The following is an 18,104-nucleotide window of genomic DNA, read 5'->3' as shown; positions in this document are numbered from 1 at the left end:
CGATTTACCTTTTGTAAAGCCATGTTGCCTCGGATCCTGTAACCCATTAGATTCAAGGAAGTACACTATCCTTTCTTTCAGCAACACTTCCATTATTTTTCCAACAACTGAAATGAGGCTCACCGGCCTATAGTTTCCTGCTTCATCCATGTGACCACTTTTATGAATAGGGACCACATCCGCTCTCCTCCAATCCCCAGGAATCACTCCCGTCTCCAGAGATTTGTTGAACAAGTCTTTAATAGGACTCGCCAGAACCTCTCTGAGCTCCCTTAGTATCCTTGGATGGATCCCGTCTGGTCCCATCACTTTGTCCACTTTCAGTTTTTCAAGTTGCTCATAAACACCCTCCTCCATGAACGGCGCAGAATCTACTCCATTTGCTCGTGTAACTTTGCCAGACAATCTCAGTCCTTCTCCAGGATTTTCTTCTGTGAACACAGAACAGAAGTATTTGTTTAGCACATTTGCTTTCTCCTCATCACTCTCCACATATTGGTTCCCAGCATCTTTTAGCCTAGCAATTCCATTTACAAGGAAATTTTAAAAAAAAGTTCACACCCACTTCTGGAGCTCTAGGATAAAATTATTATTTTACCTTTTGTTTTCTGGTCATTATTCAAATCATGTTGGTCCAAGGCTCTGGTTGTCTTCTGATAACTCGCATGCCAGGGTCTCCTTCTTTCTTCTTTCTCTGTGATAACTATCCATCTTCCATCTCTGTCTTCCCCTTCCATTTCCCTTCCCTCCCCAGAAGTCTGGCATTTTTCCTTTTTTTTCAATCTTCATCCCCACAGCTGCCCTTTTCTCAACTACCCTTTCATCCAGCATCTATCCCTCCTTCCCCAGCACACCAGGGTCCACTAGCTTAGGTTTCTCTTCCCAACTACCTTCCTATCCAGTATCTCTATCCCCCCTCCACATCATCCCTTGTATCCAATTTCTCTCCCTTTTTGTTCCTTCCCACCCTAAATCCCATTGTCCACCATCTCTCTCCCTCTCCTCTGGTTTTAGACCCATTATTTCTTCCCCCCCCTCCCTCCCGCCCCAGTCTGATATATGCATGTCTCTTTCAAGCCCCCCTTTCCTCCCTCCCTTCATGTACTTCTACACCAGGGACCCCCTCCCTCAAAGGCCTGCATCACCTCTGAAGGCCTGGCCCCCCTGAAGGCCTGCATGTTCCCCCTTCTTTGCAGCATCCTCCCTACCCCCCCAAAGGCCTGCCTGCCCCCCCAAAGGCCTGTATGCTCCCCCCCCTTCTTTGCAGCTACCATTTCCAGGTGGATTCGCTCAGCCAATTCCACAGCTTACATAGCGGCAGGGAAGAAGCCACCCCTAGGGGTGAGGGCTCATTCGACCAGAGGAGCTTCCTCCTCTTGTGCAGAATCGTCAGATGTGTTTCTGGATGAGATTTGCAGAGCTGCTACATGGTCCTCTTTGCACACTTTCACCAAGTTTTACAGGATCAATGTGGTAGCCAAGCAGGATGCCGCTTTTGGTTCCTCTGTATTGGCAGTAGGCTCATCAGACCCTCCCTGAATTTTCGGGACTGCTTTGTTACATCCCACTGCCCCCGGAATAAAGTGGGATTGTATAAGAACGAAAGATTAAGTTCTAACCTCTGCTAATCTTCTTTCTTGTAAATCCTCACTTTATTCCGGGAACCCGCCCTATGCCTTGCTGATTCGCTGTTTGCCTGCCTTACGGGTACTGATAAACTAGAATTCTGTTTCCTGACCAGCTTTTATAAGAGTGACATCTGACTGGATTTAGCACTAATTTGGGGGGGTTCCCTAGTTCAGGTTCTCCCTTCTGACAGTGTAGGCTGTGTCTCCCCTTAGCACTGTTTTGTCATTCAGGTTTTCTATGTTTCATAACCTGTTATTTCATTTTGACATTGTTATTGCATTTGTTATGTGAGCAGAACTGATTTGCTTGTCAGGGAGTTCCCCGTTCCTCTTTCTCTCTCTTGTTTGTTCTCCTCTACAAATGTTCCTGGCTGCTTAAAGACTGACTGAAGGCACAGAAGAAGCATGCTCAGTGGTAGAGTGTGAGAGGGAGGGGGTAAAAGCTTCATATGTTTGAAACTTCCTACAGATACCTGGCTGGAGGAGATAAACAACCCACTGGTCCTGAAATAAAGTGAGGATTTACAAGAAAGAAGATTAGCAGAGGTAAGCCATCCTACTTCAGAGTGCCTCCAACAGATATTCTACCAGAAATATTTTCCACTTAAAATTCCCAGCATGCAACTATATAAAGTCTATCAGGTAAACTACAATATCTATCCAATTTCAATTAGCAAAATGCTGGAACCAACTACCACATACACTACGATCTTGTGACCACTATCTCAGATTCAGAAAACTTTTAAAAGCATTTCTGGACTAAGATAGGGAGCCAACCCCGAAGTAACTGAAATGATAATTGTAAAAGCCCATTTCTTTTTTTTTCTTTTTTTATAGAACTCAGCCAATTTATTTGAACAAGATGAATATTAAATAATTTAGCGATTGGATTTTGCCACTCGTTCCAGCTCATCCTTCTTCTTAATAGCATACGAGTTTGAAGAACCCTTGGCAGCATTGATAAGCTCATCAGCCAAGCATTCAGCAATGGTCTTGATATTACGGAAGGCGGCTTCACGGGCTCCAGTACACAAAAGCCAGATAGCCTGGTTAACCCTACGAAGAGGGGACACATCCACAGCCTGCCGCCTCACTGTTCCGGCTCTACCAATACGAGTGGAATCCTCCCGAGGGCCACTGTTAATAATAGCATTCACCAGGACTTGCAAGGGGTTCTCTCCAGTTAACAAGTGGATAATCTCAAAGGCGTGCTTTACAATACGCACAGTCATCAATTTCTTGCCATTGTTACGGCCATGCATCATCATGGAGCTGGTGAGGCGTTCCACTATAGGACACTGGGCTTTACGAAAGCGCTTAGCAGCATAGCGGCCAGCACTGTGGGGCAGGTATTTGGCATACTTCTCCTTCACTGCAATATAATCCTGCAAAGAAATGTCATTGATCTGCACGTCATCTGTGCTCCACTTCCCGAAAAGCTTAATTTCTGGGGTTTCTGAACCCGCAGGCACTGTTTCCCATTTGGTCATTGCGACTGCGATTCCAGATTCTGGGCCCTCTGCACGGTGCCGCGCCACAGGAGGAAAGAGTAAAAGCCCATTTCTAAACTGTCTAATGCAAACCCTGGGACATAACGTTGAGCCAACAATGACCTACTTGAACTAGTACCTATGTATTATTTGTAACTTTGACCTAATAATAACTGTATTGATCTACCTGTCCTAGCAACTGTCTTGAATGTCCATGTCTAAATTGTTCACTGTAACTTCCTGGGTAACTGACCTAATCTCCTGCAATGTAATCTGACCTAGAACTGAATAGGTAAAGGCGAAATAGAAAACCTGATTAACATAACATAGCATAGTGTTAACAAATTTTCAAAGAAAATCTAAAGTTATGCAGGTACAATGTGTTTTTGCCGGAAGGTGAATTAGTGACAAATTTTTCCATCTTAGTGCCTACAAACTAGAAATGGAAAAATACAGACAAGAATTTACATGGAAGCCCAAAGAAAGCTAGACTCTGTGTGCAATGCAGCACTGGAAAAAACAAAGGAAGAAATGCATTTTCTCCTGTGCTCTGCAAAATACAAATACAGAAGAGATGAACATTTCTCAAAGCTGACAGAAAAAATAAAACACTTTCCAGAAAAAAAATGAACAAGCAAAAGTCTGTATAATCATGGGGGAAATAAGAGAAACAGCAGCAAAACATTTTATATCTACCATCAGGCCAGAAACTTAAAGGAACCAAAGAAAATATTGAGTATCACCAGACTACAGGAACGGTCTTTGTTATTTCCCTCCCATGCTATAATTCTTACCTTTTACCACTTAGAGGGTTGGCTAGATGTAGTCTACAGAGCTGCCCAGGGACAGACATCTTACCCATTCCTGACTATCTCTACTGGAATCTAACCCATACTCTCCCATCCCTACTAAGATCTATTTCATCCCCACCCATCGCCGTATTTCAGACATTTAAATGTATTACATTACATTACTTTAGAGATTTCTATTCCGCCATTACCTTGCGGATCAAGGCGGATTACAAAAGAGTTATGAACAGGTTACAATGGAAGATCATTGGTCATTTCTAGAGAAGGTAAAGAGTAGATCAGGTAGTTTCTGTGTGGCAGGAAGAGGGAAGGAGGGAGGAAGGTATATGTGATGTTAGGACTGTTTCAGGAATGTCTTGAAGAGTATAGTTTTTATTTCTTTTCTGAACATCTTGCCTAGCCACATCCATCATCATTCTGAATCTGAGTAAAAGGGGAAGGGTGGTGGAACACAGTAGAGAATGACAATTTCCTTGTTCTGTCCCTGCATGCTTTCTTGTGGTCCTGTCCCTGCCCCCATTCCTGTAAGCTCTGCCTTAACCATACAAGACTCGAACACTTATGATTTTAAAGTGTTTGAGGCTTGTGCAGATGAGGACAGAGCTTGCAGGAACGGGGCAGGGACAGGAAATGAACTCACCGGGATGGGAAAATGAGTTCCCGTGGGGGATTGGGAAAAATTTGTCCCCGTGTCATTCTCTAGTACTGCTGCTGATCCATTATTTACCTCTCACCCCAGCAAGCATCACACTAACACCAAAGCATGAATGCATACTGATGATAAAGGGGATGGAGCTTCTCTCGTATGAGGAAAGACTAAAAAGTTAGGGCTCTTCAGCTTGGAAAAGAGACAGCTGAGGAGAGATACGATTGAAGCCTATCAAATCCCGAGTGGTGTAGAACAGGTACAAGTGGATCAAGGTTTTTTACTCCATCAAAAATTACAAAGACTAGTGGACACGCAAAGTTACAAGAAAATACTTTTAAAACCAATAGGAGAAATTTTTTTCACCCCTTAGAGGGCACCGCTGTGAACTTCACATAAAGAGTGTCATATGTACATCTTACCATAACTCCCTTATAATTAGGGTGAGCCCCCCAAACTCCCATAATACCTACTATACCCTTGTTTACCACCCCAATAGTCCTTATGGGTACAGGTGGTAACTATATGGCAGTATAGTAGGATTTTAGTGGGTTTTGAAGGGCTCACACTTTCCACCATAAATGTAGTGGTTAGAGTGGCTTATGGGCCTGGGTGCTCCTCTTTATGGCTCAATAGCCAACTCACCAGGTTACTTAAGACACCTGTGTGTTGCTCTACTAGGATTTCTCATACCAGGTGCTGCTGTTTCATTCAGAATTTTATGGGGTGGGAGGCGTTCAGTGATCACTAGAGGTGTAGGGGGAGTCATTACTTAATCCTTTCCTTTCAGTGATCATCTTGTCAGTTTGGATTCCTTTTTGCTACTTTGATGCTTTTAAAACAGATCTAAATCCAAATGTCTAAGTTCCATCCTGGATGTCTTGGGAAAGGGTTGATTATCACTGCAAGACATCCAAGTACTACGTACGCCCAAAGCCCACTCATAAAACACCTCCAATATGCCCCCTTGAACTTTGGACACCCAGGATCAAATTCTATATACAGTGTCCTGATTGTAGGTGGCCGTAGGCATCCTATCACAGTCTAACCAGCCAATTGGGATGCATGTTTGAAAAAAAAACCCATCCCAAGGCAGGCTGTCTACATTGCCTAAGGGATCTGGTCCCATAATGCACTGAGAGAGAGGTCTGAGAGTCCAGTTGACCCAGGTGCCTAAGGCCTCTGCTATGGGAGGGGCCTTAAACACCTGGGCCAATCAGGGCCTTAGGCCCCTCCCTGGTGCATCCCATGATGCACAGGAAGGGACAGGCCTGCCATTCAGTGGAAGCAGGCCTGCTGGCCAGAGGGAGGAAGCATCCCTCCGGCTAGCCAATTTAATAAAGATACTGTGGAGTCTGGGTGGGCTTAGGGGATTGTCTGGAGGCATGCCCTTTGGCGGGGGTTCCAGAAGGAGGGACTGAGCATCCCTCCTGCTGATGATCTTAGGGGGTGGGGGTTCCGACAGGAGGGACTGGGCATCCCTCCTGCTGGGGAATATCTTGGTGGGTGAGGGGGTTCCCAGCAGGAGGGAATGGGCATACCTCCTGCTGGGGGATGTCTTGGGAGGTGGCAGCAGGAGGAATTGGTCACTCCTGCTGCAGACATTCGGGAGTGGGGGCTAACATTTGGGGGTTCTGGCAGGAGGGACTGGGCATCCTTCCTTCGGGTAGTCGTAGCAGGGGGGACAGGTTCCCTGCCATGGCCGCTAAATTGATCGCAGCAGGGAGATTCTCTTGCCACGATCAGCTCAGCGGCAACCCGATTCTCTAACCGGCGCCTGTGACACGGAGGCCGATTAGAGAATCGTGGTGTTAGGCGGGCTTAGGCGTCTATCTGTGAGGACAGACACTTTTCTATATAGGACGCCCGTGTGCGATTCTCAAAAGCCGCTTAGGTGGCTTCTGAGACCGGTGTCCTATACAGAATCCGGCCCACAGCAGCTAAGAAGCCTAGCAATTTGTCTAGAAAATCGGCACTTGGACATCCTGGCAATTAGAACATCCAAGTGCCTGTTATGTCTTCTTTTGGACATCTTTCTTTTATTGAGAATGAGCACCATAATGTCTGGGCCTTAGTTATGTCCTATACTTATATATTATTTTCTCAAATACAATCTGACTAATAAAGGTTTAAATCAAACAAAATAATATAGTAACCAGATACAATTGTATAAATCAATATAATATAATCAAAGAATAAGGAAAATAAAATAATCCTAATATTTCAACTTTAGGAATAATTCTTGATACACACACCCACGTTCTGTGCAGATACAATGGCCTTGCTTTTTGTGCCTAACTGTACGTCTTTCTGTCTCACTCCCTCTTTTTTGATTCTCCTGCTTTTTATACCATTCTGTCTTTCGTCCATTTTTTCACTTGTTTTTATTTTTTCTCTTTTCTTCATTTTTTTAATCATTCCTTCCTTTGCCTTTGACTTTTCCTTCTTGTGTCTTTCTTTCCTTTACATTTTATTCTTTCCTTTTTTTCATTCTTGCTTTTTCACTCATTTTTTTCTTGCTGGCACTTTGTTTTCTTTGTGCTTTACTTTCTTCCTTGCCCTCTTTCATTCTTTCCTTTTCTCTATATCTTTTCTTTTGCTTTTCTTTGGACTTTCATTTTTGTTTTATTGTTTTTTGCCTTCTTTAATTTCTTCTCTCATATCATCTTTTTCCTATCTACCTTTGGTTCTTTCTATCTATGTTTATAAATTTTTCCTTATAAAATCTCTCATTCCCTCTCTATGTGATTTCTTTGTTTCCTTCTCTCTTGGCTCTCTTCCTTTTCTATTCTATTTATTTCACTTCTCCTCGCCCTATCTCTGCTTTTATCTTGCTCCACCTTTCTCCCCTTCATTCTCTTCTCTTTCTCCTTTTTCCCTTTTCTTCCCTTCCCATTGCAGGGTGAATCATCCCAACATCTTACAACTTATTGACACCTTCGAGACCAAGAAGGAGTTCTACATCATTCAGGAGCTGTAAGTATCTCCAGGCTGTGCTATTTCTTCCCTGAAATAAGCCTCATTTTTAATTCATCAAAGCTGATAAAAAAAAGTAGATGGATAAATCAAAAGCTCGAACGGAAGTTATAGACTATTGTCCTGAGAATCTGTAGTAAGGACTGAGTGTCTGTGTAATCTTCACCAATTACATTCCTGCCCCAATAGCTGTCCCTCTGCTGCTCCCTACACAGCCTTCCTTGCCCTCCCCTATCGGTCCTGCCTCTTCCATTTTCCTCAAGATCTGCCCCATCTCTCGCCATTCTTTCTCTTCCTCAGAATTGGTTCCCCTGCCTCTCCCATAGCATCTATCCATTGTCTCTTACCCCTCTTTACCCCTTTCCTCTTCCTCTTGTGTAACTCCCGGCCTGTACCAGCTTATGCTTAAAGGGGTAGGCCGGAAGACTCCTTCAAGTATAGAAGGAGACTGAATAGGCAAGAACATTTCCTCCCTTACCTGCAAAAACAGGGTTCTGGAACACTAATCCACTGGAGCAAGATAGATGGATCGAACAGGCTGCTTGGAAGATTTCTCTATCAGTTGCTTACAAAAATTAAACTAGAGAGGCAGGGGTATAATTCACAGCAGTAACTTTACTGGACAGAAGCAGGGTTTAACAAGAAAAAACCAGGAACCACAAGGCAATAGGGCATGTATACAAGGGAAAGAACCAGTATATAAACATAAAGACAAATAGTACTTCCTTTTAAACATTAAATGTTACTTTAAAACCTGGGATTTCAATCAGTAGTTACACTGCTATGCCTGACAAAGCAGTTCAATAATAATATAGGGCCCAGTTGGAGTTCTTACTGCTTTCAGATAGAACTCCAACCAGAAGAGATATACCAGTAATAACCCTCTCAGAGCTGTATTATACTGTAGTTGGGATAATATGTCCCCTCTGTGTTTAAAATTTAATAGAGAATAACTTTTCATCTTTCTTCTAGAGTAGTACACCCCTCTGTAATGCAAAGAAGTTTCTAACATTTTTTTTTCCTTTTTTCCCACTGTCTGTGAGAGGCAAAGTAGTTAAAATATCCAGCTTTCTTTTGGGCTGGTGAAGTTCAAATTATTTTTTCTGATTTCTCAAGTCCTGTGTGAGATCCTGAAGCTGGCTTTCTTCTCTCCAGCTTGCACATCTCCAAACTCTTTCTCTTCCTTTCTGGCTGTTGCTATAGACCAGTGTTCTTCGGTACCGTAATAATTGAGCGCAGGACAAAAGCGCTCTGACAAAGGTGCGCAAGACATACGCCCACTTTAAAGCCTTACTGTTAGCGCTGTGAGGAGGAGTATGGGGGACTCCCCCAGTACATGTACAAATCCTCATGCACCTGTTGGGGGTTGTTTGGAGGGGAAAGGCCCCCCCCCCCACACACACACCAAGTACACTGAAAGCTTCGGTTTTCCTTTCAGTGTTCGGTGGTTGGCAGTTTTTCAGTGTAGTGGGGGGTTTCCCCACCACTCCAACGAGAGCATGAGGACTTGTACATGTAGTGAGGGGTTCTCCCCCACACCCACTCACAGCGCTAACGGTAAGGCTTTAAAGTGGCAGGACCAGCGGCGCGCATATGTCTTGCGCGCAATTATCGGTGCGCCAAAGTCTGGCGCACTTGTGATGGGTCACCGTGTTCTTCACTGCGAGGTCCAAAGGTCAATAGCAGTCCCTGGATCCTCTGGGGTGGCCCCCATTGTCTTTTTTGGGGGGGGATCCTGCTATTTTACTATTACTACTTATCATTTCTATAGCGCTGCTAGACATTCGCAGAGCTGTACATCCAAACATAGAAGAGACAGTCCCTGCTTGAAAGAGCTTACAATCTAGTTATAACAGACAAACTGGACAAAAGGGTGTATCTATACACAATGCTCAGGAGGGAGGATTAGAGAGGGAATGATAAGACAGATATTGGTGCTTATCTACTTGCAACGGTGACGGGTCAAAAGCGCGTGAGGACAAAAGCACGCCGACAACCGAGTGCAGACAACTGAGCGCAGGGCTTAATCGCACCGAAGAAAACCCGTATTTTAAAGGGCTCTGACGGGGGGTGTGGGGGGGAATCCCCCCACTCTACTTAATAGGGATCGCGCTGCCTCACGCTGCCATGTTGGGGGTGTGTGGGGGTTTAACCCCCCACATTATACTGAAAACTTAACTTTTTCCCTAAAAACCAGGGAAAAAGTTAAGTTTCCAGTATAATGAGGGGGGTTACAACCCTCCAAACCCCGCCCAACGCCAGCGTGATCTCTATTAAGTAAAGTGGGGGGGTTCCCCACCAACACCCCCCGTCGGAGCCCTTTAAAATACGGTTTTTCTTCAGCGCGATGAAGTCCTGCGCTCAGTTGTCCGCGCTCTATTGTCGGCGCGCCTTTGTCCTCACGCAATGCGCGTGAGGACAAAGGCGCGCCGACAATAGAGCGCGGACAACTGAGCGCAGGACTTCATCACTTGCAGGACTATGAACCACTTGCAACATTGTATCCTTCTCATTGATGAGATGTGTCCACTCTTCCCCAAGCTTCGTTATGGGCTTCTTGACTTATGAATCATCTTGAACTTGTACTGGATAAGTGCGATAGAGAAATGCAGATTAGATATAGGTTAGCTTCAAAGAAGTGGACTTTTAAGTCTGGATTTGAATACTGCCAGAGACAGAGCTCGATGTACTGAGTCAGGCATCTTGTTCCAGGCATACAGTGGAGCAAAGTAGAAGGGACAGAGTCAGGAGTTGGCCATAGAGAAGACGGGTACAGATAAGAGAGACTTACCTGATGAGAGGAGTGCCCCAGAGGGAATTTGGGGATAGAGGAGAAATACTAGAAAAATGGAATAAAACCCAGATGTCTCAATCCGTCCTCTTTTTTCTGGAGCCGTATGGTAACCCTAAGGAAAATGGTTGGGGGGGAAGAGCCACATGCAATAAAGGACAAGGCATTTTTCAATAGACAAGTTTAAAGGTGGACTGATGGGATGGATGTCATTGACACACACTGGTCAGCAGTGTCATAGCCCCAAGTGGGAGAATATCAAGTGGATCTTCTTCAGCTCATTTGAATCTAAAGTGGCTCCAGCTTAAAAAATTAATGAAGACCACTGCTCTAGATTGAGCTCCCAACTGTGTTCATGCAGTGGGAGGCATCCAAGCAGTGAACTTTCACTTCCTCGTTACTATACAGTAGTGTCTTGCAAACTTTTTCTAGTCGGGGCACACTAAACCTAGTGACCCCAGAGCGAGACAGCCGGAAGTGCGCTGGCGTCAGCGTGATGACATCATGTGCATGCGTGACATCAGCGCGCCAACATCAGCGCACACGCAAAAGCCCTTCAAACGGGCCTTGCGCCAAGAGAAGGGCCTGCGTTGGAGAGCAGGGCCAGCAGAGAGAAGAGGTGCCGGCGTCGGGAGATTGCTTACAGGACGTGCCTCTCTTGGCGAGAGGCACGTCCTGTACACAGTCAGCTGGCGCCAGCATCTCTCCTCTTCCCCAGTGTACCATGGCACACCTGAAATCTCAGGAGGCACACTGGTGTGCCACAGCACACAGTTTGTGATACACTGCTATACAGTACAGAGGTCTGTATGGTGCTTATTTATTTATTTATTTTTTTACAAAATCACAAGGGGCTTCCAGATCCTGGTAAATACCATAGACCAGGGGTGTCAAAGTCCCTCCTCGAGGGCCGCAATCTAGTCGGGTTTTCAGGATTTCCCCAATGAATATGCATGAGATCTATTTGCATGCACTGCTTTCATTGTATGCTAATAGATATCATGCATATTCATTGGGGATATCCTGAAAACTCGATTGGATTGTGGCCCTCAAGGAGGGACTTTGACACCCCTGCCATAGAACAATTCCTTTGATTTCCTTTGTAAAGGAATTTCCTTTGTAAAGGAATTTCTGTACGACAACTTCCACATACCCGTATATACAGTAGCATCTATGTATTTCTGTTGCCTTTCTTTCTCTTCCTTCTCCTTCCCTTGCGTCTGGTACCCCCTGTCTGCCTCTGTGCTGTATGTTAATTGAGCAGCAGGGGCCTATGCTGCAACTCTCCGCCACTCTTCCTCAATGCTGGCGCTGTATTCATGTTTAAAATTCACAGTTTTAAGTCTGAACTTCCTGATACTCATCTCATCAAAATGTTGCAGCTCATAACCACAAGTTTTGAACAAGCTTGCAGTTCTAGCATTGAGGAGGTGAAGCAGGGTGGTGGGGAGCTGTATCGCACTTTGCTGTGCTGCCTACTTCACTTTCTCAACTGGCAGGACCATGCTTCTCTGCACTGCAACACTACCCTGTCTTGGGACTGGTGGAACCTGGCAAGGTCCATCAGCCATATTTTTCTATCCCATGGCTCCTTCATTTCTTTGGCTAGTAGACATCCAGGAAAACCCAGACATGTCCTCTTTTTAGAGGACTGTCCAGGTGCCCAGACGGACTATCCAAAACCTGGCAGTTTATCAGGGTTTTGGAAAGCCCTGACGAGCTCCAGCTGCATCTGGAGGGCCTCTGAGCATGTATGGATGACATCACACACATCAGTGCATGCTCCAGGCCCTCCAGACGCAGCCGGAGTTTGTTGGGGCTAGGGGCAAGGCTAGAGGCAGACCTGGGCGGGGCTGGGGTGGAGCGGGCCGGGGCCAGAGGCAGAACAGGGCGGAGCCATGTGTCCGGGGTTTTATGGCCCAAAATATGGTAACCTTAGCTAGTGGTATCTGTGGACCTCCACCATCTGTACTGCTCCAGCCCACATCTGCTCATTTTGAGTTGTCTGGGCCCTGGTGTAACATGTTTTTGCTGCTTCTGCCCCCAACCCCCACCCCCATGCCCCCAAATTCAGATGATCAAGCTAGTGGTTCTCAAACCTGTCCTCGGGGACCACCAGCTAACTGGATTTTCAAGATATCTGTAATGAATTTGCACGAGAAAGATATGCCTATAAGGAAGGTAAGTATGCATGCAAATCTTTTTCGTGCATATTTATTAGGGATATCCTAAAAACTCGACTGGCTGGTGGGCCCCCAGGACAGGTTTGAGAATCACTGGTCTAGGCAACTGCCTAGGTCACATAGTGGTAAAGTTGACTCTGGAGGGGTGAAGGGCTGTGTCTCCCTGTAACACATTCTGCTGTGACACAGCTAGGACTTTGCAGAAAGGCCAAGTGTCTCTGCAATATATCATGAAATAGCTGGCACTATGAAGAAAAGCTGAATGTGCCTGAAACACATCCTCCCATCACCCAGCAGGGGCACTTCTATAGAGGGGAATAATGTCATCTATTGAAGTGGTACTCTTGACCTGATTCGATCAGCAGCTCTCTGCAGCACTGATATTAATCACAGACCCACACTTCACAGCTTCCCACAGAATAAATTTACAATTTCACCGAGCAGAGGAGCTTATACTGTTGCCGTTTCTTGGCTCAATAACTAAACCTCGTAGTGTGTCTTTAACTTGGCTACAGGTCCCCAAAGTGTAATTTCTACAGTAGAAAATCTCAGTACTGGAATAGAAGGTTCATTCTACTTTATTTAGAAATAGCTAAATATTTACATATATGCATATTTGTAAGATTGCCTTCATAGAAAAAAACCCCATAAAAATAGATCACCACAAAGAAATACAACCGGTGGTTTTTATTTTCACATTATACATAGGATTGCAAAAAGATAGAATCATTAACTATTTAGAGCCTTTTTAAATGATATTAAATTGTAACTTTTAATCTTATTGTATATTATAATGAGGTTATTATATAATTATTCTGGGTATACCCAGTCTTTTTTTATGTAATCTGTGTTAAACTCACAAGGTATTTGCAGAATACAAGCATTGTATTAGATTAGATTAGACACCACCTCATTAACCAGAGATTGGATCTCCATTAGTACTAGGGCACACCCAGCTAGCCACAGGTTGTGTCCCCAAAATGGTCTGTTAGGCCATACCAATGAGGGAGCCAAAGGAGGCTTCAATGACGAGACAATCAAGGCACAACAAAGGAGTCGCGAGGAGATGTCAATAATTCAGTTTCACTTTGAACACTAGATATTTTCCTGCTCGCTTCTAAATTTGACCTGTATTGAATGCTCTATTTATATGATAGAACTACCAGCCATTGAGACTCTTGACAAAGGCATAGATGCCGAAACACTGTCCGTGTCGAGTCTTCGAGTCCTCGCAGTGCTACCATCAATAAAGCGAACTTTGAACTGCATCATACCCGTGGCTGAATTAGTGACATCTCCTCCTCACGACTCCTTTGCTAGGCCATACCAATACCATACTTGTCTTATTGGTACATGGTTATCTTAAGTGCCAATGTAACACCATTTTAAAAAAAGGGTTCCAGAGAAGATCTGGGAAATTAGGTGAGTTTGATGTTGGTGCCAGGCAAAATTGTAGAGACTATTATAAAGAACAAAATTACAGAGCCATATACATAGGCATGGATTAATGAGAGAAAGCCTAAACATGGATTTAGTCAAGGGAAATTTTGCCTCACCGATCTGCTACATTTCTTTGAAGGAGTGAATAAACTTGTGGATAAAAGTGAGGCAACCAATACTGTATATCTGGATTTTCAAAAGGCATTTGAAATAGTACCTCATGAAAGACTCCTGAGGAAATGAGAAAGTCATGGGATAGAAGGTAATGTCCTATTGTGGATTAAGAACTGGTTAAAAGATAGAAAACAGAGAGTAGGGTGGTCAATATTCTCAATGAAGAAGGGTAAATAGTGGGGTTCCTGGGACCACTGCTTTTTAACATATTTATAGAATGATCTAAACTAAACTAAACTAAACCTTAGATTTGTATACCGCATCTTCTCCACAATCGTAGAGCTCGGGACGGTTTACAGGGATTAAGATAGAAAGGACCTCCAAAGGAGGGTTATAGGATTAAGTGTAAGGAAGATAAAGGGGTGATAGGGTATCAAAGAGGGGGGGGGATGTTACATTTTTGAGAAAAGCCAAGTTTTCAGATGTTTTCGGAAGAGTTGGGGGGAGCTCAAGTTTCGGAGAGGGGGAATAACTAGTGAGTTATGGGAATAACTAGTGAGTTAATTAAATTTGCTGATGACACAAAGGGCTCCTTTTACGAAGGTGCGCTAGCGTTTTTAGTGCACGCACCGGATTAGCGCGCGCTATCCGAAAACTACCGCCTGCTCAAGAGGAGGTGGTAGCGGCTAGCACGTGCGGCATTTTAGCGCGCGCTATTCCACGTGTTAAGGCCCTAACGCGCCTTCGTAAAAGGAGCCCAAAGTTATTCAAAATTGTTAAATCACAAGAGAATTTCGAAAAATTACAAGAGGACTTTTATGAGACTAGGAGAAAAGGCATCAAAATGGCAGATGACATTTAGGACTCTCTTCTATAAATGGTACTGAAAAAATCAGCACTGATAAAATTTCATGCTAAGTGCTATTCTATAAAGGGTGCTCACAGCTGGGTGCCATTTAAAGAATTGCATTTAGCACCCAGATCCATGCTCAGTTTTAGGCGTGAGGATTTGCATTAAGTAAAACCTGGTGCAGATTCTCATGCCTAACTTATGCACTGATCTCCCTTATTCTGTAAAGCTGCATGTAAATTCAAGGAACACCCTAATGCTCCCCTGGCTGGACTCTTTTTTTGGGATCTGCACATAAAATTTAGGCTCGCATTCCCGCGCCTAAAAATGTGCATGTAAATTTAAATTACCGTATATAGTCGAATATAAGTTGATCTGGATATGTCGAGATCTCCTTTTTCCCCCCAAAAAGGAAGAAAAATGGTTGCCTCGAATATTCAAGTCCTGCCATGTCAGGCTCTGCACCCAGCCCCCTTCTCTCCCTCTCTCCCCTGTCAGACTCTGCACCCAGCACCCTTCCCTCCCTCTCCTGTCAGGCTCTGCACCCAGCACCCTTGTCAGGCTATGCACCCAGCACACTTCCTTCCCTCCCTCCCGTCAGGCTCTGCACCCAGCACCCTTCCTTCCTTCCCCTGTCAGACTCTGCACCCTCCCTCCCAGGTTCTTCCCTCTGTCCCCCACCTCCCTGCCCTATACTCATACCTCTGCCAATCCCTGGTAGAGGTACTTAAAACACAATTATTTGTAAATGCCTTTTTCTAAACATTGATTTCTCTTGACTTCTGGCATTTTGAAATTCTGCATGTAATTGTTTGCATAGGCCTTTTGTAATCGATTTTCCTGTTGCTGATATTTCGAGAACCTGTTTATTTATGTTTATGTGTTTTTATTTTGTTTATAAATTTATGTCTGTGATATCATGTAAACCGTTTAGGCTTTAAATGGTATAGAAATTTTTAAAATAATAAATAATAATTGAAGCACTGGTGTAGGTTAAAATAAGGGTGGGCAACCATGATCCTCAAGGACACAATCCAGTCAGGTTTTCAAGATTTCCACAATGAATATGCATGAGATTGATTTGCATGTATTTCTTCCATTGTATTCAAATAGATCTCATGTATGTCCATTGTGGAAATCTTGAAAACCCGACTGGGTTATGGCTTTTAAGAACCGTGGTTGCCAACCCCTGGGTATAAAGTATATAATGGCACAGAACAGCAAAGAGTTTAAATATTTAGCCCCTCTCTTTTCTTTGGCATTCAAACCACGTTCCTCCATATACTATGGGGCTCATAATCGAAAGAGAAAAACGTCTAAAACCGGCCTAAGTCGGCACTTGGACGAACATTTCCCAAACACGTCCAAGTGCCAATAATAAAAACGGGTTTTGGACGTATTTCTAAACGACCTAGGCCTTCATAGTTCCGCTGAATGACCAAAGCTAAACGGGGTATTTTGGGAGGAATGTCGAGGGCGGGAGTTGGGCAGGATGTGGGCCAGCTTAGACTTAGTCGCACAGCATGTATAACCGAAAGTTATACAGCCCAGGATCGACGTAACTTGGACTTTGTGACTTAGACCATGTAAAACATGGTCTAAGTCACATAAACTCACCTAAAGTCGCCAGATTAGCACTGCAAACACATAAAACAGACCCCCACACACTACCCCAGTGATCACCGATCCCCCCCTCACCCCCATAAAAATATTAATCACACCTTTAAAATTCAGCCTCCAGACCATCATCACCTGGCCGCCTAGTATAGGAAAGCCTAGTTGTCCAGCACAGAGGCGGCTTAAGCCATCTTGAGGGTGGGTTAGGGACTCATGGAGAGGAGGACCCATGCCCATAAGCCCCTGTAATCACTGCATTGATACTTAAACATGTGCACTCCCCTATATACCCCCAAAACCCTTTTTTACTAGCATATAAGTGACTCCTGCAGCAATAAGGGCTATTGGGGTGGTAGATAAGTGGGTCTAAGGGATTCTGGAGGTGGTTGGGCGGGCTCACCATGACCTATAAGGGAGCTGTAGTGAGGAGAAGACATGGCACCCTTTTTGTGAAGTTCACAGCAGTGCCCTGTACGGTACCCCACTATTTAGGTGGCATGTCTGGGTGTTCAGTCCATCACTTTGCAGACCCCTCCCATGTCCAACAGGGCTTGTTCTAGGCGTTTTTGATGAAAAGTTGGACAGAAATGTGGTATAAAGAGGGACGATGTAGTGGCTTGGATGATCAGATCGGCAGGACGTACGAAACAAAAAAATTTTTGGACGTATTTTTCAAAAATGTGTCCTAGGCTGTTTTTTACTTTGGATGACTTGCAACTTAGACGCAAACGGACTTTCAATTATGCCCCTCCATGCATTTTACACCCATGAAGCATTTCTCAGAAAAGGTCATTCAGGCTAGCCCCCTGATTCTGGGTTACTGGGTACATAAAACATAGGGCTCCTTTTACTAAGGTGCATTAGGGCATTAACGCGTGGAATAGCGCACCCTAGACCTTAACGCCAGCATTGAGCTGGCATTAGTTCTAGCCGCGTAGCGCTCGGTAATATCCTGCGTGCGCTAAAAACGCTAGCGCACCTTAGTAAAAGGAGCCCATAGACTTTTGGACATAGCCAATATTTCATGTTTTTCTCCTAGATATCTAGTGCTCTCTTTTCTTTTATCTTTTCTTCCCACTTTCTGTGGACAGATCCTATCCTCCCACAGGAGACCCTTAATACAGAAAATTCTGAAGGGACCTGAATCCATCTCTTTTTTAAAAATAATTTATATTCTGCATATCCTACAATTTTATGCGGATTACAAATTATTCAGGTACTCAAGTATTATTCCCTAACTGTCCCAGTGAGCTCCCTCTCTATCTAATGTATCTGGGGCAATGAGGATCAAGTGACTTGCCCAGGGTCACAAGAAGCAGGGTACCAAGGCTGTAGCTCTAACCAAGGCACCACACACACTCCCTCTTTGTAAGGGAATCTGGACTTTTTGAGACCTGTTCATTTCAAAATTTTCCAATGTCCCACAGAGATTTCTTAGATCTAGTGCTAAGGACAAAACAGGGAATCACACCCATCAGGACTCCCACATACGTGTGTACGGTACAGACTAAACCCCTCCCCCTTTTACTAAACCATAGCAGTTTTTAACACTGGCTAGGG

The 18,104-nt window shown here is 44.4% G+C and overlaps 2 protein-coding genes across 2 annotated transcripts in view; one reads left to right on the top strand and one right to left on the bottom strand.

Annotated features, from left to right (window-relative positions):
• The window catches only part of LOC117349930 (caM kinase-like vesicle-associated protein), a 146,592-nt gene that overhangs the window by 55,267 nt on the left and 73,221 nt on the right, over window positions 1-18,104 (top strand). Inside the window, exon 4 of the mRNA XM_033923676.1 lies at window positions 7,475-7,549. Within this exon, the coding sequence (XP_033779567.1) occupies window positions 7,475-7,549 (75 nt within the window). The remainder of the gene's footprint in view (window positions 1-7,474; window positions 7,550-18,104) is intronic.
• On the bottom strand, window positions 2,455-3,171 carry LOC117349935 (40S ribosomal protein S5-like). The gene has a single exon (XM_033923692.1). The coding sequence runs from the start codon at window positions 3,116-3,118 to the stop codon at window positions 2,507-2,509; it is 612 nt and encodes a 203-aa protein (XP_033779583.1). The 5' UTR covers window positions 3,119-3,171; the 3' UTR covers window positions 2,455-2,506.

Source organism: Geotrypetes seraphini, chromosome 1 (assembly GCF_902459505.1).
Source record: "Geotrypetes seraphini chromosome 1, aGeoSer1.1, whole genome shotgun sequence".
Lineage (NCBI taxonomy): Eukaryota > Metazoa > Chordata > Amphibia > Gymnophiona > Dermophiidae > Geotrypetes > Geotrypetes seraphini.
The sequence above is the reverse complement of the archived record's forward strand: the minus strand, read 5'-3'. Positions and strand labels throughout refer to the sequence as shown.

Coding starts and splice junctions, on each gene's coding strand:
- LOC117349935 (XM_033923692.1), bottom strand. CDS start 3,118: ATGACCAAATGGGAAACAGTGCCTGCGGGTTCAGAAACCCCAGAAATT.